This window comes from Pogona vitticeps, chromosome 1, assembly GCF_051106095.1.
Source record: "Pogona vitticeps strain Pit_001003342236 chromosome 1, PviZW2.1, whole genome shotgun sequence".
Lineage (NCBI taxonomy): Eukaryota > Metazoa > Chordata > Lepidosauria > Squamata > Agamidae > Pogona > Pogona vitticeps.
The window spans coordinates 192,213,987-192,239,177 of NC_135783.1; the positions used below are offsets into that span (position 1 = coordinate 192,213,987).

At 41.9% G+C, this 25,191-nt stretch overlaps 1 protein-coding gene across 8 annotated transcripts in view; it reads right to left on the reverse strand.

Moving 5' to 3' along the window:
• The window catches only part of GULP1 (GULP PTB domain containing engulfment adaptor 1), a 196,557-nt gene that overhangs the window by 80,158 nt on the left and 91,208 nt on the right, over positions 1–25,191 (reverse strand). For all 8 annotated transcript variants that reach the window (XM_072981322.2, XM_072981324.2, XM_072981311.2 and 5 more), the window contains exons 2-3: positions 23,921–24,044; positions 8,912–8,967 (exon numbers count right to left, since the gene is read on the reverse strand). In XM_072981322.2, the coding sequence (XP_072837423.1) occupies positions 8,912–8,939 (28 nt within the window). In that variant the 5' untranslated portion in view covers positions 8,940–8,967; positions 23,921–24,044. The remainder of the gene's footprint in view (positions 1–8,911; positions 8,968–23,920; positions 24,045–25,191) is intronic.

Consider the following 25,191-nt stretch of genomic DNA (forward strand, 5'->3'; position numbering starts at 1 on the left):
TGTGATTGGCAAATTTTGATAAACTCTTGTAAATTCTTATAAAGATGTAATAAATAAATATACTGTGCCTCCCTGACACAGGGCTGGACTCACTGATCCATTGGTTCCTTTACAGCTCTGCAGTTCTAAGATGATGATGATGATGATGCTTTGATAATTTACTCTTTATGGCATTATGGTGAGACCAGAGGAACGATGAGGCATTATTTGGGAATCTAAAGCCACCAGATTCTTAGTTAAAATTGGTCTACATGGAGACTCTTGTCATAATTCCAAAATGAATCAAGAGATGTTGTGCTCACTCAAGCTTGATTGACAGCCATTTCACAATATTTCTCACTCACTTCCTGAACAGCTCTAGATTCAGAACTGGATTAAGGACTGAGAACATACATGCTTACTTGTCATCATTGGTCATAATGTTGCAGTCCTGTGGAATGTAACAGCCACACTCTGGGGGTTTGTAAAAAGGGTTGATTGCCTAGACACCCATTGTCTCTCTAAGCAAGAAATAGGGAGGTTGAGTACAAAAGATCAAGATGATGTTTGGCTAAGAAATGTGGGCTTGTTGGCAGATAGAGTAGTGAAAGGTGCTAAGAAAAAGTCACAAGAGCATTAATAGAAACTAAGCAAATCAAATCCTGGGTTTATTTCTAGGCCTGAGATAGGATAGCAGAAGGGATGCTCAAGCAGAATGAATGAAAACTGATTACCTGGTTTCCAAAGTTAACTGGGTTTCTAAAAATGTGGCAAGTCAGAGGGTGTATCCAAAAGGAACTGAAGCGACAGGAAAAGAGGTTTCCATTTCAGTACTGAGTAAAGGGTTTTAGGAAGTTCTCTGCTTCTTAATTATGCATCCAGCTATCTATTCATGGGAGCACATCAACATATTCAAGTCCTAAGAAGAATAGTGAAGGAAGATTGTATTTGGGCTGGGTGCGTTATTGTTTCGCCACCCTGAAGTGGTAGTAAGATCACTCTTCCCATTTTTAAAGTCCCTTATGTTAGCTGGATAGATGACACGGCAATTAAGTAGACATCTGTAAACTCTGGCATGCAGAGAGAACAGCAATAGAAGAGATGACTGTGTGGGTAACAAAGGTAGGTGAAAAAGGACAGTAAGAGGTGACTACACAAGCATTTGGGCCACTGCTTGGTCTGCTGCGGGGACAGGCTAGTTTGCTCCTAAAGCTGGTGATCAGAAAACATTTTCTTAAATGAACCAGCCTGTCCCCAGAGTGGTCCTCCTGGCACCTTTTTGGCCCATCAGGGGCTTCTAGTGTTTTGGTGTGGGTAGGATCATTCTGTTTTGGTTTATTTCCACTGTGCGTTTTAACTGGAAACAAAACAAAATGAAACTTCAGAATATGCTATATCCTGAAGCAGCTTAAAAAGAAAATCACTTCAGGATATTTGCAAATTATCCCCAGTCTTGGCTTGCCTTCACTGGTTACCTGTTGCATTCCAGATCAGATGCAAGGTTTTGATGATCACCTATAAAGCCCTTCACAGTTTTGGACCACGCTACCTGTTGGACTGTCTTTTCCCAAGGTCATCCACCCACTCCAATAGGTCCTTCCCAGCCAATGATCCTCCAGGTTGTCACTCCAAGGGAGGCCAGGAAATAATCCACTAGAACCTGGGCCTTCTTTGTTGTGGCACCTACTCTTTGCAATCAACTGCCAGTGGAGCTGCATCTGGCTCTGTCCCTCCCAACATCCAACAGACATTTGCAAGCCTTCATGGATATATTCAAAAGACTCTTGAAAATAGTGCTGTAGAAAAAGACCCTTTTGGCAACCCTGCTTAATGTGTCCCTTGGCTGCTATGTTTGTTTATATTCTCTGTGCCTCATTTTATTCTGCAATTTTCACGTACACATTATTATTTTTGTCTTGTTCTCTGCCGTTTTTACTTTACTTACTTTCATTGTGTTTTAACTGACTGTAAACCACCCAAAGTAGTCCACTGCACAAAGGGGGCAGCAAACAAACAAACAAACAAACAAATGCTTAGTTCCACAGAGGGGCAGAGGAAGTGAAACATTTTAGGTGTATTAGGGCAGCAAAGATATACTGCATCACTTTTTTTAAAAAAAGAGTAATGAATGCAATTTGGATGGAATGATCAATGTCCTTCAGTCTATCCTTCAGAATCCCTTCACCCAACCCAGCTTGAAGTCAGTGCATTTATCAGAAATCATTTACCATCCTGTTTTAATCTGGTGCAGATTTAAAAACTTGTCTTTTTTAAAAACAGCAGCTCTAGCGCCTCAGCTATACTCAGCCTACGCAAAGAAGTAATAGGAAATGCCAAACATTTTATTGGCCATTTCTACTAGACAATTTTATTACCAATGCATTCAAATGCAATTGTGTTCTACAACCATTTCTTAAGACACCCTTATGCTGTTCCTCACTTGTTATCATTAAACTTTTGTCTCTGTTTGACAAATGCCTGCCATAAAGAGCCATCTTGATCTGATTGAGTTGTCTGGAGATGTGCACCTTTCCAAATTGCATAATTTTAAATAGGCAATTACTTCAACAGATCACATTTAGAGCTCGAATCGCTCTGTTGTGCACCATATTGATCAGGTTTTGCATAGGCCTTTAATTTCTCATGCCTGCCATTTGTAAAAGGCCAATACATTAAGCCATTCTACTTAATGTTGCTGTGCGTATCTTTCACATTATTTATTTATTTATTTATTTATTTACAAGAATTTTTTTTAGCCGCACCATTACCAGTGGTCTCTGAGCAGTGCACAACAATATTAAAACTTTAAAAATATTAAAACCATTAAAATAGGCAATATTATAATAATATCCTATATTAAAAACAATCATTAAAACATTAATATTAATAAATCCTGCTGTTCATATGGCCAGCTAAAGAATACTATTTAATCAAATTCTGGCTAAACAGAAAAGTCTTTGCCTGGCGCCAAAAAGCATATAGTGTTGGAGCCAGGCGGATCTCTGTAGGGAGGGTGTTCCAAAGTTGGGGGGCAACAGCTGAGAAGGCTCTATTTCGCCATGCCATCCCCCTCACCTCTTTCAGGGATGGCACCTTCAGAAGGGCCTCCTGGCCTGATCTTAGAGGATGGGCAGGCTCATATGGAAGAAGGCGGTCCTTTAGGTAACCAGGTCCTAAGCCTTTTAGGGCTTTATATGTCAAAGTAAGCACTTTGAATTGGACCCGAGCAGCAACTGGCAGCCAGCGTAAATTTTTCAGAACTGGCGTGATATGGGTCCGTGCGGCGGCACCACTTAACAGCCACGCAGCCCAGTTCTGTGCCAGTTGCAAGACACAGTTAGCAGGATGCAACTTGCTCCTACATATACAGATGAGAACCCCCCCCACTTCCACTTGGTGCTCCAAGGTCCAGTTTCAATGTTATAAGTGTTTGTTTGTGCTGCCCTCATTCTTATAATTGCTCTGTAGAATGTCAATTTGCTCTGCTGCACAATAACACATAAAGATGAAGCTGCTGTGAGAGGCTGTCCAGAGCTTTGGAGCCATAAACACTGATCCCTAATTCTTTCAGTGTCTTTTTAAAATATTGAAAGAAAGCAAAGGCTTTCTAAACCTCTGTTCACTCAAGTTCTATCTCATCTGAACTACCAGCAACAGGCTGAGAATCACTGGTTGGTTGTTTTTATCCCAGGATATTTTGGTTGGTTTATGTGTGACTGCATTCTTTACATGAGATGTGAAAATGGAAAACCCAAACGCCAGTCATCATTAAAGGTTAATTATATGTTGGGAAATGGTGGCGCTGCAGGTTAAACCACAGAAGCCTCTGTGCTGCAAGGTCAGAAGACCAAGCAGTCGTAATATCGAATCCACGGAACAGAGTGAGCTCCCATCACTTGTCCCAGCTCCTGCCAACCTAGCAGTTCAAAAGCAAATGTGTGTATACAAATAGGTACCACCACAGTGGGAAGGTAATGGTGTTCCGTGTCTACTCGCGCTGACCATGGAAGATTGTCTTCAGACAAAAACGCTGGCTCTATGGGTTGGAAACGGAGATGAGCACCGCCCCCTAGAGTCAGACAGGACTGGACAAATTGTCAAGGGGAACCTTTACCTTTACCTTAAATGTTGCGGACTGCATTTGAAGAAGTATAGCTCAAGACCTTGGAAACCTAACAGATAAACGTAGCGCAGTCTTTGCCCTACAGAATTTTCAGTTCCTTCTGTTCGCCTTTGCTTTACTCCCTCTGTGTGCTGGCTCATTTGCAATTTCTTTTTAACTATACCAACACCTACTGGCTTGATCTCAGGCAAATGAACATTCTTTAAAGATGTGCTGGCTTGGTTTACTCTGTTAATTTCTCTCCCTTCCCATTCCAGCTTTTGACATGACTTGAGATCGCCAGGATAACTCCATAGGAACCGTCTATAAACTGACAATAGGCACAATTCAAAAGCTCTCACTTCAGAGGAGAGCAATTGACTCAGCATTTTAATGGGCAACGTTTGCTTGCAATTCTTTGCTTCAGATTTCTCCCATTTGCTGCATTCTGTCTCTTCTTTGTAGCTATGAGTCTTTTGACCCTTTTAAAGCACAAGCCTAACAGCACCGTCTGCATCTTGCTTTTTTGGCTGCATTTTTCTCTTAGGATTGTGGCACTGAGAGTGCCATTAATGTCATCAAGATGTTGAGTCCAATTGTACTCTGGAGGCTGAGATACTTTGCTCTCCACACTTTCTTCTCTTTCCTTGGGGAGGGGGGGTATTATTATTCCTCTCTTCCAGCAGGTCTTTGGAAATTCTTGATTCCACAGGACAGATTTTTGAGAGAAGTGAAGCAGAGCTTTTATTATCTTTAGGACCAGGCAGAAGCAGATCTCTCACTAAAGTGTTCTACAGCTTCTATTAAGGCAGATGACTCAGGACTAGCTGAGTCATCATGCTAACCTTGGACAGGACTTGCTAACCTTGGACACAGCTGGTCAGTATTCTTTAACCATGGATAGGCTGCTTTTACATCTAAGATACAATCACAGGCCTTCCAAAGGATGGGGAGTAAAGAGCAAATTAAAAAAAACATGGTTCAGTGTGTTGCAATTAGAAAGTTAGGGCAAAAGACTGGTTGAGGAAAAATGGTAAATATTGGGAAGTTCCAAAATTTGAGGAAATGTCATTACAAAAGGAAAAATTAGCAGAAGATAAAGCAGTGAAAGGTATAGTAAGTAAAATTTACAAAATATTAATTGAAGCAGAGGATAAATAGGATCATCTGAGAGCTTCATAGGAACATGATATGAGGGAAGTGATAAACACTGAGAGATGGAAGAAAATATGGGATGTAAGAACAGTGAAATCCATGTCTATAAGAATTAAAGAGAATTTTTATAAGATTGTTTGGCGATGGTATCTAACTCAAGTGAAACTAAAGCAAATAAATAAAAATTACTCTATGTTGTGCTGGAGGGGATACCAGAAAACTGGCACATATTTTCATATGTGGTAGGAATGCGATAGTGTGTTGAAATTTTGGCAAATAGTATTTGGAGAAATAAGAGAAATAACCAAACAAAATCTAGATGTCCTAAAATAGCACTTCTATCAATATTTGATAATGTGGAATATAATTGGGCAACTACAGTATAGAATTAATTTCTAATTTATTCACAGCTGCTAGATTAATTATAGCTAAGTATTGAAAAATACTTCTTTAGGGCTTTCCAGGGCTTTTGATGTTGAGCTCAAGGATAAATAACTGAATATTTATCAACATCAAAAAAACCAAAAACAAAACTAAGATCATGGCCACTGGTCCCATTACCTCCTGGTAAATAGAAGGGGAAGATATGGAGGTAGTGACGGATTTTACTTTCCTGGGCTCCATGATCACTGCAGATGGTGACAGCAGCCACGAAATTAAAAGATGCCTGCTTCTTGGGGGGAAAGTGATGACAAACCTCGACAGCATCTTAAAAAGCAGAGACATCACCTTGCCAACAAAGGTCCCCATAGTCAAAGCATTTTTCCAGTAGCGATGTGTAAGTGAGAGCTGGACCATAAAGAAGGCTGACTGCCGAAGAATTGATGCCTTTGAACTGAGGTGCTGGAGGAGTCTCTTGAGATTTCTGTGGACTGCAAGGAGAACAAACCTATCCATTTTAAAGGAAATCAACCCTGAGGGCTCACTGGAAGGACAGATCCTGAAGCTGAAGCTCCAATACTTTGGCCATCTCAGGAGAAGAGAAGACTCCCTGGAAAAGACCCTGATGTTGGGAAAGTGTGAAGGCAAGAGAAGAAGGGGATGACAGAGGACGAGATGGTTGGAGAGTGTCATTGAAGCTGCCAACATGAATTTGACCAAACTCCGGGAGGCAGTGGAAGACAGGAGGGCCTGGCGTGCTCTGGTCCATGGGGTCATGAAGAGTCAGACATGAGAGACTAGCGAAATGTTAGGAAGAACAACCTTCAGACACAGCCAAAGAGCCTGAAAAACCCACAACTATTAGATCCCAGCCGTGAAAGCCTTCGCGAATTCATCGAATGCTTCTACAGGGAGGAAACAGTCAGACAGACCCAGAGACTGGAAACAAACTGCACCAGAGCACAGAGTTCTGACTCCTGGCCTCTGAAGATGCCGGCCACAGAGACTGGTGAAACGTTAGGAAGAACAACCTTCAGAACATGGCAAAGAGCCTGAAAAACCCACAACAACCAGTCGGACATGATTTAACGACTAAACAACAACAACAAATTGAAAAATAAAACATAATTTTCATAATTTCCATACAGAGGTATGGAATATAGCTATTAATGACAAATTAACATGCAATATTAAAGTAGAAAAAGGAGTGCTTAAAAGGCATACTTTTGCAGAAATTTTATTGAGATTTTATTGATTATGCATTAATAAAGGGGAAGGGAAGAACACAATCGCAAGAAACATTACAGTTTTGGAAGGGGAAGGTGAATCCTTGAAATAAAGGAAAATGTCTAGTTCTCCATTGGTCCCAGTGTGGGAGGAGCACTTTTGTTTGTGTATGATTACTGTATTTTATTTGTTTATTGTTTTGTTTGTTGTTCTTTTGTTTCTTGCAATATGTTTTCATTTAATAAAATAAATATTCAAAAAAAAAATCACACGCTTTCCACTTGACATTCCACATAGACAATATAGCCGTAAAAGTGAGGATGGGATAGGTGAATTTTCTTAAGGCAGTGGTTCCCAACCTTGGGCCTCCAGATGTTCTTGGACTTCAGCTCCCAGGAACCCTGGCCAGCAGAGGTGGTGGTGAAGGCTTCTGGGAGTTGTAGTCCAAGAACATCTGAAGGCCCAAGGCTGGGGACCACTGTCTTAAGGGATGCTACAGCCACATGCGGAACTTCTGTGAGTATATGCGAGAGATGGACAGGACCCACTTCTTTCTATAGCCCTCCCCTATTTTAAAAATCACTATTAATCTGCCCTAGAGACTGCAAAGCCCTAAAGCGCATAATTCTGCTGCTGGAGGAGGCTGATTGGGGATGTGGTGTAAAAACCTGGTGCTACCATAGATTTAGACCAGTAAGCAATTGCAGCTGGTTGAAAATGGCAACTAATTCTTCCCGTCTTACCCTTGCAGATGCAATGAAGGTGGAAGGGAGGGGGATCTGCAAGACTCAAGCTCATTCTTATAGCTCCAATACTTTCCAACCATGGGTCCCCCAGAGGTTCTTGGACAAAAGCACTCAGAAGCCTTCATCACCAGCTGTGCTGGCCAGGATTTCTGGGAGTTGTAGTCCAAGAACCTATGTGGACCCAAGGTTGAGAAGGACTGCTAAACCATAGTTCACTGTTAAATCTAAACAGCAGCTTTGCCTTTGTTATTTAAAACCTTTAAAAAACAAAATAATAAACTAGGCCTTTGTCTCAATTGCAAAGACTGATACTGTGTTCTGTAGTTAGGAAGGTAGGAATACTACGTGTCATCTACACAGCAAATAAATTCTACACACAGAATGCCATTGCTTCATAAATGGATGCATGGGGGAAGATGTTTCTAAAATTATTTAAATAGCTCTTCAACTAAGAGCTTAATTTAAAAAACAACAACACTTTAATGAATGAATTCCCTCTACAATACATGAAGAGCAATTCTCAAGCTGTTTCCCACACATAAATATTCCTGATGCTGTTAGATATAAGCCAGAAAAGACTTGATCAATGAAATCTAAATTTCAACAGATGTTTAGTAAGTCACAGTTTGAGTCGGTCCATTTGGATCAATGCAACTCATGCAGGAGTCGATTCAACAAATCCCTATTGATTCACTGGGCCTACTCTAGTGCAATTGACTATACAGTACTATGAAAAGCAATAGGACGTTGGCGATAAAAATATATAACAGAAAGGCACTTGCATTTCAAACATAATAGACAAATAGGGAAAATAAAGGCAATGGAGAATGGACTGGAGAATTTTATACCTGCCCAAGGGTTTAAGTAAAATGTCTCTCTCAATGAAATTCTGAAGAGGCACCTCTTATAAAGAAGACAAATGCCGAGCAATCAGCCCTAATTGTAAGCAGCAGGACAGGTCTTTATTGTTCCCCACTAATTCAATAATTTACGGTCCAATATTTTCTTATAGGTGGTTAAGAAAAGCTAAGTGTTATGATTAATGTGTTATTTTAATAAAAGCACTCTACCTGATACATTTTGCAAATGTGTGTTCTTCAGGGTCAGCAGTTCCGCATTCTCCTTTTCAAAAGGCACATCTTCAGTAATCCAATTTACATTCAACATTTCACCCATCCCTTGAACAGATATTTTATCACAAAAAATGGGCAATATCTTCTATTAATAAATATGCCATACGGCACCACTTCAAGGTCTGCCTTTCTCTTCAGCACCGTTCTTCTCTTTACTTTTCTAATATAATACAATTCAAGCTACTTACCTTTCTTTCGGCTAAAAGCACGATTCATGGTGAGAAATCAGTCTGTGTGACTTAATCTAAAAAAAATAATAATACATATGAGTTACAATTAAACATGGAATTAAAAGTGCATCTTCTCCGCTGTTTGCTTCTTATGTTTTATTCAACAAAACTTTGAAACCACAGTAGACCAATGAACATATGAAGGAAGCAGTTATGTTTGCAAACATTGTTAAAGATGGACTCTCAAAACAAATGAACAAAAAGATTACAGCTGCAGCCTGGAACACTTAGCTGAGATTTGACTTCTTTCAGTGCAAACATCCATATCCGTGAAATGGCTTTAATGCAGGGCTAATGAGTCTGTGGCCTTCTAGCTATTATACATCATTGGATTTGTCTTTCATCAGGAATGTTGGCAAGTCTTTAGGTCCGGGTCCAAGTCCTTGGGTCCAAGTCCTGAGTTCCAAGGCCCAAGTCTGAATCCCTATTAAAAACCAGTTTTTCCCCTATATATAAAAAAGGGTAGGGTGGGTGATTTCCAAGTCATGAGCTGAGTCTGAGTCATTGAAAAAAACAAGGCTCAAACCCTAGCTGAGTTTGGATTGAGTCACTGGCGCAACTTAAAAGTCTGACTTGACTGTGAATCCCATGACTTGAGTCCCCATCCCTAACTGCTGAATAGCTCAGTGTTTTAGGTTTCTGGCTGTGGAGCCAGAGGTTGGGAGTTCGATTCCTCCTATGTTGCCTCCTTAACAAGGGGGCTGGACTCAATGATCCAGAGGGTCTCTTCCAGCTCTGCTGTTCTAAGAAGATCCTTCCCTCAAACGGCACTATGGCAACTATAACGAAAGCAAACCAATCGGCTCAATGGAATTTACATCAGCGTTGATGAGCCATTCAACAATTGATTAAGTGGTCCTGCTCTCCAGTTGAGACTAGCAGTAGGACACTGGCCAGCGTATTTCGCAAAGAGGAATTTGCTATAACAATACATAACTGTATAGTTTAATGATCTAAACTGAGACGAATTAAGTTATCCACACTTTCACAGGAAATCAGGAGAAAAGAGAATGTATTGTAGCATTTTTTTTCAGAATGGCTGCACTTTCTCTAGCCAGAGATCCAAACAGGCTTGCAGAAGCATTGTGTGCTGGATGGTAGCCATAGTATTTGGACAAGTCAACAAATGACTGTCTTTTTGTTGGGCTGAGCAAACTGGACACCGATTTTTGATGTTCTGTTGTTTCTATAACTATATAAAAAAGGAGAGATTCCAACTACTATATATTTTGAAGAGACATTAAAATTAATAATACATGTAAGTGTTGTGGCAAGTTAAGTCAAAATAGTTCCTTTTTATGGTGACTTGGTACTTCCTTTGTATTGTGGCTACTGGTTTAACAAATTTTAAAGTTGCAACTAGAGTTAGGCCCACTGAATCGATGGAACTTAAGAGGAATGGACTCACCAACATAGTACAAACCTTTCTGGTTCTTTTTAAAGAACCACATTGGTTAAAAAATTATAAAGCCTTCAGTACCTTTTTTAGAATTTATGAACCTTACATTTTTTTTACTACCCATATCCTATCAAATTGTTCCTTGTTGTCCATGAAAACTATTCTTGTTACATATTTCAGACTTTGTGTTCAAGCATCATTACAGTATGGATTGAACATGTCCAGATCACTGATCTTCAAACATTTATATATCTAATGCATTAAGTTTGGCCAGTTTACACCTTGTGTAAATGGATGTGCATGCATACATCCATCTTCGTGTATGCATGTGCACATCTGTCTGTGTATCGCTGAGGATATGGTGTAAAATAAATAACATACCATGCTTGAAGGCCTATTGAAACAAATAAGTCTCACTACAGCGTTTAAGAAGAAAAACAAAGTTGCCAGATGCAAGGAAGCTAAATCACAAAAGGGCTGTACTCTCTTATAAACATGCAAAAAAACAAACAAACAAAAAAAAACCCCATAAAGCCAATTGAATTTTAAAATGGTTTAACAGTACTAAATAGTGTTGGAATAAAACAATTTCTTTTAAAGAACTTTATCCTGGATCAGTCCTGGGGAAAATGATTGCATGCCTTAGAGATCTCAGAGGCAGACAGCAAGATCCTGGTTGCTTGGCGGCAAATTAGTAAAGCCTTGCTTCTGATACGCAGAGAGCAATCTCCTTTGCTACCAACTCACATTTCATTTCAGAGACTGGTATTTAGCTCAAGTATTCAAATTGTGACAAGCCAAGCGTTGTTTTAAATATTTTGCCTGCAAAAAGCAGGGAAGCATTAACCGAAATTGAACTGATGTCAAACCATATTATCCAGTTTCAAAATGCTACAGATAAGCAGAGCAAATGACGGAGAAAAAGAAGCACCATAAGGCCACTATTATCAAGATTTCCTTAAGGAGTGAGTACCCTTTTTGAACTATAGCTAAAGATATGATATTTCAGAATGAGATCAAATTATTCTTGGAATAAGGCCTTTTAGAAAAAGAAGTTGAACTTTATTGAAAAATGTGCAATAAGACTTCAGAAGTCTCATTATGTTTTTATATCAACACAAGACTGCATTAAAAAGTCAGTATGAGAAACCCCAACCCTCTTATTATTTCAAATTGTTTGTGGAACAGATTTACCCCCCAAAAGTTCTGGAGCTCAGCTCTGCCGGAAATTATGTTCTTAAAAATTTCCCTAATGCAGGATATATTAATGCCACATATTTCTATGCTAAGTCTAGAAGGAGCATGCTCTGTTTTGTTTTATCAAATCTGAACTGCTGAATAACTCAGTGGCTTAGGACTCTGGCTGCAGAGCCAGGGGTGGGACGCAGTGGTCTATAGCAGCGGTTCCCAACCTCTGCAGACCGGCTGGGGGGGAGCGAGCTCCATGCATGGGACCCCCTGGCACAAGTGCAACATGGCCCCCATGCAAGAGCGACATGCCCACGCGGGCGCAACACCCCCCGTGCAAGTGTGACACGGACCCCTGCGTGCAGGTGGGAGGTGGAGATCCGTATCCGCGGCCCAGTTCTGGCAAGCCCATGGACTGGCCCCGGGCCATGGACCGGGGGTTGGCGACCCCTGGTCTATAGGGCCCCTTCCAGCTCTGCAGTCTAAGGCTATTACAAAGACTGTCAATTTCAGAATCGTGCAATGGCCACAACACAAAGGAACTTTGAGTAAACCTAGATTTTAAATTAGTTCAAAGATGGTTGCATCCTCTACCACCTTAACTGGTTTGTAATTCAAATCCAAACTCAACATTTCAAACTAAAACAAAAGAACTTCTAGAGAACAAGTGACTCCATCTTGAAGTGCAACAGGAGATGATGATGTGACTAAAGATACATCTTGGAAACAGAGAGTGTGGAAACCGTGGGATGGGTAGGTTGGTCTTTGAGCTTCCCCAGCTGAGAAAACAGAAACTAATTACAGTGGAGTCTTGACTTGAGAACTTAATCCGTATTGGAAGGCGGTTCTCAAATCAAAAAGTTCTCAGGTCAAATCTGCATTTCCCATAGGAATGCATTGAAAACCATTTGATCCGTATCTGCTCTTTTCCGTCCATAGAAACTAATGGGAAGCTGCTATTCTGCCTTCGACCACTAGAGGGGGATATTTTGTTTCTTTTTTTCTTAGGTCAAGAAAGGTTCAGGGAAGGCAGGGAAAATACAGTCCAGGCAGTCTGAAGACTGTCTCCCAATCCACTCTCTAAACGCTGGGAGGAGTGAGGAAGCAGACAGGCACCCTTTTCACTGGCCAACAGTTAACTGAAAGTTCACATTTTGCACTTTCCCTGCCTCCCACGTGGTTTTTTTTTCAGTTCTTAACTCAAATCTAAGTATGTAAGTCAAGTCAATATTTTCCTATGAGAGTGGTTCTTAAGTCAAAATGTTCTTAACTCGAGCCGTTCTTAAGTCAAGACCCCACTGTACAAGTTGGACCTAAACCTTCTTAAATTTCAGACAAAGTGTTCTATTGTTTCCAGATGGGGGAGGGTTCCCTGCCATCAAATAACCCACTCTGCCAAAAACTGACCAAAGAAGGAGAGAACAGAGAAAGTGTCTAAGGAGACCTTGCAACAGCATTAAAGGCAAAGGTCTGGATTATAGATGGATCAGAAATGAGAGAAGTTAAAAACTTATTTAAAAATGCTCTCTGGCCAAGATCTTGTACAATGGTTATTGCAGGTTTTTGGGGCTTTTTGGTCATGTTCTGGAGGCTTTTCTTTTTGCCAGTCTCTGTGGCCGGCATCTTCAGAGGACAGGAGTTAGAACTCTGTGTTCTGATGTAGTTTGTGGGATAGTTGAGTATTTGTAGCTGTGGGATCAGCTTTTTGTCCTTTTCAGGAGATTGGGTGATTATGGTGATCAGGGTGTTTTTTGTTATGGTTGCATTATTGTAATAAGGGGGGAGATGAGCTGTCACTGTGATTGATGGGCTAATCTATTGTGTACAGTGATCACCTGTCCTTGTGGCTGGGTAGAGTTCATTGACCTTTGAGCAGGCTGTATTTTTCAGTCTTGGGAGCCAGGCTTTGTCAACAAATGTACTTAAATGTGTATATGAATGGATGCTTGTTAAAGAGAGGTTTTCATGGCATTTTCCAGTGGGCACTTGTTCTTAAGTGAGATGCTAATATATGGTGGTGAATGTGAACAATGAGTTAACACGTTCCTTGCAGAAACTTGAAATTCAATTTTACCTTTAGGAAAGGTCTCAGTGATCCAATTTCCGTAATCTTCTATCATAAACATGCAAAATGAAAAATTATGTTGCTTCTTGCACATTGGCACCATGGGCTTTTTATTTTGGAAAAATAAGTCACCATGAAAGAAAAGTAAGTGGCCCCCAGAATTTGCTTCCTTCTACCGTAATGGAAGCCTTCAGGATCTGGCCTAATAGGGAGCCTCTATGAATTTCCATTGTGCATGCCTTATTCATTCATCCAGTTCACATTTGACATTTCAGCAACCTCATCTTTATACTTGTTATTACTTTAAAATATTGTCCTGGTTTTCCAATCCATCAAAAGAGTTTATGATCATGTTTTGTTTTGTTTTTAAAAGTCTCTCAAATAGTGGACAAAACTAACCTGCGAGAAAAGCAGAGCACACACTTTTCTTACCAACCATGTTTGTATGTTTCTGTTGGCATCAGAACAGTGGACTGATCGCAGCAAGGTATTTGCTACATGGTAGTGTTTATCAGCTTTCTTGTCCATAGCAGAGAGATATTTTTAAAAAAAAATAATTCAGGAAAATGTATTTAACTAAATGGTATATCTACTGCATGAATTTTGAATTGCAACAACTGGCTTAACTTTGGAGAACAGGGAAGAACCAAATTTCAAGGAGGCAGCAACAAGTTATGTGCTTTCACTATTCAATGTGGAATGAATATTTGCAATTCTAGATGGGCACAAACTGCCAGTTCTGCCGTTCATCCTGGTTTGTTTCCCACCACAGCAGGTGCTGGGCGGTTCAGCACCTCACCCTTTCCATGGGGCACCCACTCAAGATGCAGCACCCAACGGAGGCGGGGCAGTGAAGCTGGGATACTGCTTCCAAGTGGCCGATTGCCAGAGGGAGCAGGCGCCAAACTGCTGAATACCTGTTGCGGCCAAGCCAACCAGCACGAATTGCTGCTTTGGCCATATGTGCTCATCTCTAGTTGCAATCCTAGATGTCAACATCAGGTTTCTAGCCACAAGCAAACAGGCTGCAATCCTTTTCATACTGGCCTGGGAAGAAGAAAAAACCAATCCCAAATAGCCCAAATGGCTACAGACTGGCAGAGCTGATGACAAGCCAGACGAGTCAGTACTGTATCCAAACCAACAAAATCCTGATCCTGCCCTAACTTTGTTTGGGAACAGTAGCTGTGAGTCTTGAGTCTGGCCTAAAAGCAGTTTGGATCTGGCATAACATAACTTCTCCACTGCACCTCTCCTTCTCCAGCCTGGGTGGGGGCTTCTGTTATCAACCAGCAATCCAGATTTATTGGTAGGTTCGGTTGTATCAGCAGCCATGAGATGAGGCCAACAGACATTCTTCTTAGACCTCTCAGTGGCTTTTTATACCACTGAGAATGATATCCTTTTGGATCACCTAGCTGGAAAGGGACTTCCTGGCACTGTCTTACAGTAGTTCTAGTCCTCCTGTAGGGCCAAGTCTCAAGAGATGGTGTTGAAGGACTCCTGTTCAACAACTTGGACATGGGCTTACAGTGTCCCTCGGGGGTCTGTTTTGTCCTGTCCGTTAATTTTACATATACATGAAACCACTGGGGGAGATTATCCAGAGTTTTGGAAAATGATGCAACCCATATGCTGATAGCATCCAACTCACACTCCTTTCTGTCAGTCTTGAGCCAGTATCTGGAACTGGCAGTGGACTAGATCAGGGTGAACAAATGGAGACTTAATCCAGACAAGACAGAGGGCATTCTGGACAGTTAGATCGGAGAATAGGGACACAACTTGCGCTGGATGGGGTTACATCCCCCCTGAAAAACTGGGTTTGCCACTCCAGTGTAGTCAAAGTCAAATTTGGGTTGTGTGCAGAATCTTGACTGGTATAATTCTGCAACACAGATACACTTCATGTTCCTAGCCTTTGTAGAGGACAAGATAGGGAGCAAAACTGAACAGTCATTAATATTTTGCCAAATGGCTTACCAAGGAACAATTCAGGAGAGTGGGTAAACGTGCCCTTTCGAAGTCACTTTGATTTTTAAGGCTGCAGCTGACCCTACATCCAGATGTTTGTGAGTAAGCCCAGTTGAATTCAATGGTACTTAATTCTGAATAGACATTACACACACGGGTTTCTGAGATGCAAGTGAATTTATTGTAAAAATGTGAAGTCTTTCATGCCTGTTCAAACAACTGGTCCTCAGGTTTAAGTTTTGAGAACAAATGCCAGTTTTTGTGTGTGTAAGTAAAATACAGTGAAGAAGAATTCTTTAATTCAAACCTGCAACTTAGGAAAAGATATGTATGTTTGCTAGTAAAATATTAAAAATATTCAAACACACATACATTAAACAGGGCCTACTTCCACCTTTTGGTTTTATTCAATTATAGTTGTGTTTTATTTTTGCAGAATGGACAACACACTCACGACTCAGTAAGACCATTGTCAGAGCACAGAGTCAACTTTCCTCCTTCCTCATCCCCAGTCCTGGAAGCTATTCATGTTGTTTTGTTATCAGTTCTCTTGAAGCCAAACAATCACCTTGTGTAACAGCAATTTTAATGATTCCTGCATGTGATCTTACATTTCCTATCCTCAGTTCCAAAATGATTTTGCACATTCTGCTATAACAACACCACAAACCCTATATCACGTTGCAAGACATGGCATTTCTAATTAATTACCAATAAAAATTGAGATTAAGAGGAAATAATTTAGCAATACTCGAGAGCAGTGGTCCCCAACTTTATCCCAACCACAGACCAGTTTGGGGGGGGGGCTGGCACACTCATGTGGAGGTGTGTTGTGCTTGCAGGGGGCATGTCACACTCACAGGGGGCATGTTGCGCTTGTGCGCATGCGCTGGGGGGGTGTTGCGCTTGCAGGGGGCGTGTCATACTTGCGGGGGCATCATCTCACAGGGGCAGAGTGCGCTCATGTGCATGCACGGGGTGCGCTTGCGGGGGGTGCGCTTGCAGGGGGCAGGAGTTCTGTGTCCGCAGCCCAGTCCTGCTAGGTTGCGGACTGGGGGTTGGGAGCCCCTGCTCTAGAGCAATAGTTCTTAACCTTTCCTTTACCACGGAACTGCTTTAAATACCTTTTGTTGCCACGGACCAACAGGATTTATCTCAAGATTTAAAACCCTAAAGTGCATCAAATATTCATTTTAACATTTCTTGTGAAGAGTCTTCAAATTTGGAGAGAAGGGAGAAATAAATTACAGTGGGGTCTTGACTTGTGAACTTAATGTGTATTGGGAGGCGGTTCGCATGTCAAAAAGTTCGCAGGTCAAAATCTGCATTCTCATTGGAATGCATTGAAAACCATTTGATCCGTATCTGCTTTTTTCTGGCAATAGAAAGACACCCGCACAGGCAAGGAAAGCAGGGGAGAAAGAGCGGGCGGGAGGGGAGCCTGTACAGGAAGGAAGGAAGGAGAGAGGGAGGGGAGAGGAAGCCTGAAGCCCACCTCGCCCGAGTGCCGGGCGGGCGTCTCAGAGGGCAGAGCAGGGGAAGAGCCGGGCTGACAAAGGGCGGCGAGGCGGGCGGCTTCCTCCGGGGAGATCGGGTGCTGAGAGGGGGGGGAGGGAGGGCGCGCTGCGGAGGCTGGGAAGGAGCGGGTGGGACCCCGAAGGCAGCCCACCCGGCCCCGCGAAGCCTCTGGAGGGAAGAGCGTCTGGCCGAGGTCGCCTGAGGGAGGGACGGACGGAGGGAAAGGGTCTGGCGGGTCGAGGGAGGGCAAGAGGAAAGGACCGGGAGAGGAAGCCCGAAGCCCACCTCGCCTGAGTGCCGGGCGGGTGTCTCAGAGGGCAGGGCAGGGGAAGAGCCGGGCTGACAAAGGGCGGCGAGGCACGCCGGGGAGAGCGGGCGCAGAGAGGGGAGGGAGGGCGCGCCGCGGAGGCTGGGAAGGAGCGGGTGGGACCCTGAAGGCAGCCCACCCGGCCCCGCGAAGCCTCCGGAGGGAAGGGCAGCAGACTCACCTCGCGGTGCCGAGCGCGGCGGCGGCAGCACGGACTCCCCCTCAGCCGTCCTGAGCGGCGGCGGGAAAAGGAGGCAGCCGGTTCGAGTGGCCGCGTTGGCGCGCTGCCTCCCTCGCGTCTGCCCAGCCGATCAAGCTTTTCCCCGGTTCCTTACTGTTCCTTACCGCTCAGCCACCCAGCTATGCTTTTGCCCTATTGGCTCTCCCCGCCTCTCCTGCTTCCCCCCCCCCCACTTTTTGGGTTCGTACGTCAATTCTCCGTTCGCAAGTCAAAATGGATTTTTGCGGACGGAGAAGTACGCAACTCAAAAAGTTCGCAAGTCAAGCCGTTCGCAAGTCAAGACTCCACTGTAATCTGTTCATGCACATACCCCTATTACATTATTTTTATTGGAATAACTCCATACATAGGCATGTTTTACACAAACAAGCAAGGGAAATTAAGATTGTGTACTACATTTCCTTTCTTTCTTTCTTTCTATGCTAATGCCTTTGTGGATCCCTTGTGAGGACACTGTGGGCCCCTGGTGGGCTTGCAGGCCACAAGTCAAGAACCTACGCTCTAGAGATTGAAAGCCCTGGCCTCCTTGGGCTTTTCCCACGATCCTTCTTTGACTAGTCCATTTACAGGCCAAGAGCTAAATACCGCTTCTGTATTACTAAATGGATGAGTACATTTTACACGAAATAAAAATTTTCAGAAGTGCAAATATACTTGGAAAATTGTGTTTTGGAAATATACTTCATTTCACCACACCTTACTGAGCGTCTTTTCTTCAGGACAAGTTCCTGCCGGCTTGAGCGATGCTCATAAATCAAATGACGATAACCAGAAACGGTGACATAGCAGCATTCAATGTGTCAATTAAGGTCTATATTGAGACTTTATTCCTTTGTACAAGCTAGGGCAAGATTACCTGCATCATTTGACACCGTGATCTCCAAATGAGATTTTTGAAAGGAAAAAAAAAACCATAGGCTTTTGGACAGGATTAATCAAAGCTCTTCGTCAGTGTACAAGGGCAGCTGCTTGGCGTATCCTGAATCTATCCACTTGATATTTGAGAGAATTGGCACACAATGTATCTTGGACTCCTAAAAGATGAATTATTATACATGATTTAATTTCAATAGTTGGGGCAGACAATTTTGCCACTAAATACATTTAATATTTATGGTTGCAAAATAGTGGCAAGGAATTGAGAAAGTGCAGCACATATCTTTTTTCAGTGAAGACCTTGTACTTTCGTCTTCGTTCCAGGCACACTCATTTGGAGCTAAGAGCCAAGCTCAAGAAGTTTACACATCTTGTGTAAATTACATCTAAAATCTGAGCCTTCAGCTCAGTGGTGCTTGTGCTAACCCAATTCAGCACACAATCAACTGTAAAGTATTGTCGAATTTTACCATACCTTACAAGAACTGCATCCAACTATGAATATAAAGAACTATTTTGTAGGGGAATAATCACGATAAGAACAAAAATAGCCTTTAGGCAGGTATTATCTCTTGTTATGGTTTCCATAGTTTACATTAACTGTATCTATACAAACGTAGCATGCTTTTTCTTTTAGAATTAAAGACACAGCAATGACAGAATTATTGGTTGATTATTGAAAGAGGTGCAAACAAAGCCTGCTAATGCCTTTGTTCTGTTCAGTCGTTTAGTCGTGTCCGACTCTTCGTGACCCCATGGACCAGAGCACGCCAGGCCCTCCTATCTTCCACCGCCTCCCAGAGTTGTGTCAAATTCATGTTGGTTGCTTCGATGACACTGTCCAACCATCTCATCCTCAGTCGTCCCTTTCTCCTCTTGCCTTCACACTTTCCCAACATCAGGGTCTTTTCCAGGGAGTCTTCTCTTCTAATGAGATGGCCAAAGTACTGGAGCCTCAGCTTCAGGATCTCTCCTTCCAATGAGCACTCGGGGTTGATTTCCTTTAGAATTGATAGGTTTGTTCTCTTTGCAGTCCAGGGAACTCTCAAGAGTCTCCTCCAGCGCCACAATTCAAAGGCATCAATTCTTCGGCGGTCAGCTTTCTTTATGGTCCAGCTCTCACTTCCATACAACACTACAGGAAAAACCATAGCTTTGACTATTCGGACTTTTGTTGGCAAGGTGATGTCTCTGCTTTTTAAGATGCTGTCAAGGTTTGTCATTGCTTTCCTCCCGAGAAGCAGGTGTCTTTTAATTTCGGGGCTGCTGTCTCCATCTGCAGTGATCATGGAGCCCAAGAAAGTAAAATCTGTCACTGCCTCCATATCTTCCCCTTCTATTTCCCAGGAGGTGATGGGACCAGTGGCCATGATCTTAGTTTTTTTGATGTTGAGTTTCAGACCGTTTTTTGCACTCTCCTCTTTCACCCTCATTATGAGGTTTTTTAAATTCCTCCTCACTTTCTGCCATCAGAGTCGTATCATCTGCATATCGGAGGTTGTTGATATTTCTTCCGGCAATCTTAATTCCACCTTGGGATTCCTCCAGTCCAGCCTTCCGCATGATGTATTCTGCATATAAGTTAAATAAGCAGGGTGACAATATACAGCCTTGTCGTACTCCTTTCCCAATTTTGAACCAATCCGTTGTTCCATATCCAGTTCTAACTGTTGCTTCCTGTCCCACATATAGGTCTCTCAGGAGATGGATAAGGTGGTCAGGCACGAACATTTCTTTTAGGACTTGCCATAGTTTGCTGTGGTCCACACAGTCAAAGGCTTTTGCATAGTCAATGAAGCAGAAGTAGATGTTTTTCTGGAACTCTCTGGCTTTTTCCATAATCCAGCGCATGTTGGCAATTTGGTCTCAAGTTCCTCTGCCCCTTCGGAATCCCGCTTGTACTTCTGGGAGTTCTCGGTCCACATACTGCTGAAGCCTACCTTGGAGGATTTTGAGCATAACCTTGCTGGCGTGTGAGATGAGTGCAATTGTCCGGTAGTTGGAGCATTCTTTGGCACTGCCCTTCTTTGGTATTGGGATGTAGACTGATCTTTTCCAGTCCTCTGGCCACTGTTGAGTTTTCCAAACTTGTTGGCATATTGAATGTAGCACCTTAACAGCATCATCCTTTAAGATTTTAAATAGTTCGACTGGAATGCCATCACCTCCACTGGCCTTGTTGTTAGCCAGGCTTTCTAAGGCCCACTTGACCTCACTCTCCAGGATGTCTGGCTCTAGGTCAGCAACTATATTGTCTGGGTTGTCCGGGATATCCAAAACTTTCTGATATAATTCCTCTGTGTATTCTTGCCACCTCTTCTTGATGTCTTCTGCTTCTGTGAGGTCCCTTCCATTTTTGTCTTTTATCATGTCCATCTTTGCACAAAATTTTCCTCTAATATCTCCAATTTTCCTGAACAGATCTCTGGTTTTTCCTTTTCTGTTATTTTCCTCTATTTCTTTGCACTGTTCATTTAAGAAGGCCCTCTTGTCTCTCCTTGCTATTCTTTGGAAGTCTGCATTCAATTTTCTGTAACTTTCCCTATCTCCCCTGCATTTTGTTTCCCTTCTCTTTTCTGCTATTTGTAAGGCCTCGTTGGACAGCCACTTTGCTTTCTTGCATTTCCTTTTCTTTGGGATGGTTTTTGTTGCTGCCTCCTGTACAATGTTACGAGCCTCTATCCAAAGTTCTTCAGGCTAATGCCTTTAATCCTCAGAAATCCATGCAATAAAGCAGCAGTCATAGTAATGTCATAGCAATATCATGCACCCCCAAAACATAACTATGAGAAGGAGGGAAAGATGCACGAGCTCCCCCCCATGGAACAGTGCATCGTGACCTCCTTTGACCCACGTCAGCCCCTTGGTATGCCCTAGCATCTTCTGTGGCCTCACATGGAGCCACTATGCCAGGAGAAGGGGCCAGCTGGGTTGGTACCATTGGACCGGTGGTCTGCCACACCCTCAACAGCAGAGGACCTCAGTAAGCCCAAGACCCAACTTCTCAGATTACTTCCTGGAGATGAATAGCAGCACAGTATTTATTGAATATGCATGTATATATGTATTTATAAGGGGGCAGCACCCAAACCGTGCTGCTCGGATCCGTGCAATTCGAGGGAGAAGTGGATCACTCAACATCCCCTCTCTCATAGGTTAATGAAAAAAACTTATGTGATTTTTTTATTCTTGCAAGTGAGATGCAAGGTGTAGTTATGTCCTCCTTGCCCTTCATATATCACAGCAATCTTCTCCATTTTGCGCGCATACCCCTTGTGCAAATTTCCTAATATAGATCATACAGAAGCCACATCAACAGAGCAATCAGGGCAAACACAATACTGTGATGGTTGCTGCTGTTTTAAAAATGAGCTAGAAAAGAATTTGATAAAACAGTCTTCAAAAAAAAAAGATTACTTTAATACAACAAAAACCTTCACTGAAAACAGTGCTTTCAGGCCTTTTTTCAATGCATGCAGAAATTAGCATGAGATTCTGAAGCAATTTTCACTTGCTATAGTATAACTCAAACTGAGACAGCTCCTGTTAAGTAGAAAATACACTGTGACATTACCACAAGAATAAAGAGTTATTTCTCACAATTGAGAAGACAATTTCTATAGATTCTGCTAAATGTTATTCTGCTATATGTTAGTGGAGGTCACTACCTACTACATGCATTACCTTGAAGTTAGGATAAGAAGTCATCATCTGAACTGCTAAATGTATTCAATAGCTGTATACGCCAGTTCAAGATTACATTACAGTTTACAGTACTTAATAATTAATAACACTTCATTATCACTCTTAAAAACCAAGTGATTTTATTTCCCATTCTGAGTTTATTACAGTGGACCCTCTACTTAAGGAATTAATCCGTATTGGAATGGTGGCTGCAAGTCGAAAAGTCTGTAAATTCAATCTCCATTGACCTACAATGCACTGAAAACCGATTAATCCCACAACCAGTGGTTTTTATTCTATTGTTATTCCATTTTGGATTTTTTCTGGTTTGTAAGTCGATTCTCTGGCTGCAAGTCGAATCTAAATTTTGCAGCCAGAGAAGTCTGTAACTCGAAAAGTCTGTAAGTCGAGCCGTCTGTAAGTCGAGGGTCCACTGTAGAGTGTATCAAATACACTGTGCTTTGTTTCACTTGAAGGAGCACAGATTCTTGGGACCAGAGACTTTGAGGGGAAAACTGGAAGCAAAAATAAAATGTATTGTTGTGAAATTACGACAGATTTCCCCATACAATCCACACAATATTTGAAAAAAGGCCCTTCTTGTAGTCACAGGCTATAAGGGACAAATTAGAAAGAAAAAAAATGTATTGTGAACAAAACAATAGCAAAAAGAATAACAAAACGGAGAACTGAGGTAATTCTCTTGCTCAGTCTCTCTCACATTAAGTCTTACAGTGAGTGTGCCCACTCTGGTAGATAAAATAGAATGAAGAGAAAACAGCATGGCACATGTACAGGAGTGAGGCTATTTTAATGGTTCCTGATGCACAAAGGTAAGAGAAAACCCATTAGATTTTATTTTACTAAATCCATATCAGTCTAAGTAGGAGAATGGCGGACAACTGACAGACATTTCATTTGTTTCCTGCCCTAGAGAACCCCTTGTACAGATCTGTATTATTTGCTTCAGTCCTATATTCCAAGAGAGAAAGGGAAAAGCCTTCTCAGTCAACATTTTCTCAGATGGATTTTGCAGAAGTAGCTGTAACCGTTAGTACTCAGCACTCAATAAAAGCCAAAAATGCTTTTTCACCTTCATTTTTCAAGGAATGTCAAAATCCAACATTTTAATGAAAGCATACTAAAATAAGGAAAGAGAATAAATAAGGGAGGGAGAGAAAGGGAGGATATAAAGCTGCTTCCACATTACGCTACTTTAGAAGAGGCATCAGTTCTTCCACTCAAAGCTATGAGCAGAATCAAAAAGGTGGTTCCACAATGAACATTGTGATTTATCTCCATTAATGCCCAGCAGTACTTACTCATATAGCGAAAAAGACACAGTAGAAAGGAAAGCAGCAGATGAAGGAATATTTTTGAGGGGGAGGGGGAGGTATAAATGTTTCTCCCACCATTCCCCATATTTCTGTTGGAAAAATGCAATTTTGCATGTGTCTCCTTTAACACTGGATGTCTGTGGGAAGGATGTTCTGTATCTGCTACTAAACAGAGAAGGATTTTCCACCCACCCTCATGCTTTGGAGTCCTTGAGACCACCCATTCATTTCTGTTGCTTCCTTTGTTAGCCACCTTTCTTCCATAAAGCAAAAACTGTTTGATACACAATTTTGTTTGACAATAAGGGTCACAGTATTTCTCTACATGTTGGCAACAATCCTGCAGATGTCAATGAATAATTAACACGAAACTCTTACCGTGATGACAGCAAATATTCACCAAGGATCCAATTCCTTGCTTCCGTGGGAAATTAATCATTTGTTTGTCAACGTGTTTGACCTCATTCTGTGGTTTTCGATTTTTCAATTAATGCCGGATGTACTGAAAGAATGTAGAATAAATAGTCAGCAAAAAGGTAGCATGCCTCAAAGCAGTCACACTTGCTTGCTTCTTTTCAGAAAAAAACTATTTCCCCCCTAAATATTGAAGAAACTGGGCATTTCCCTCAGAAAAATAAGAAAACTTTTGATTCCGGAGAATCCTAAGATACTACTTTCTTAAATTCCCTTTGATAAGAGGCAGTTGTGCATAACATGAAGGACTGGGTTCTGAATCTTCTTTCTTATTTAAAGAGGCAAGGCAAATCTGCTAAAATTTGCAGTATGGAAAACAGATAGAACAAGTGGGACTTTTCTAGAAGCCTTGTGCATTTCCCCTAATGAGGCTCAAAAACATACTTGATAAAGTTTGCTTAAACAATTTGCACATTTTGCTAGTTCTGGAACTGCTCTTCACCTTGGCTCAAAATCTTGGCAATGAATTTCCAGCAACCATCCCACATGTTCCAGCCAGCCTTGGAGCACTCTCAGAGCCTCCCTGCCTGGCCTCCCAAACAACATTCTGCTGTGCCTAGCAACCAACAGTGGTACAACCATGAGTAAGAGCCCACAGGGAGGAGTTTCCCCATCTCCTCCTTCTCCCTCACTTCACATGCAGCATGGCTCTATGAAAAACTTTGGGACAACATAGATGTAAACAATGGTTCTCACCAACAACTGCCAGGTAAGAGAGTAAAGGGTGCACTTATGTTTCACGGTGTGGATAGTCAGGATTCACAAAGTCTTGGGGGACAGAAGGGAGCTTGATTTTCGGCCTCTTAGCTGGCTGGAGTCCTACCCTTTTGTAGTCATTCCAGCTTTTCCGGGTGGTGGAAGAACTGAGATAGTTTTCAACTTAAGCTGGAAAGTTTGCCAAACTTTCACACAGCATGTGTACCCGTTTTTTTAACATTTTGAAAGGTGTTAATTAGAAAAAGGCCTGCCTGCCTATCTGAAATGGGGAAGAGTATGCTGATACAGAAAACACATCTCAGAAAAGCTTGGATTAGCAATATAAGTGAATTATACAAATAATGCACATTTAGCCAAATATGGATGGTTTCATTTATATTATATAATTTTTTTCTATAGATTTTATTATCCTGATCAATATACTGTGCTTCTGCTGGTTACGGTGAGAGTAAAGGAAT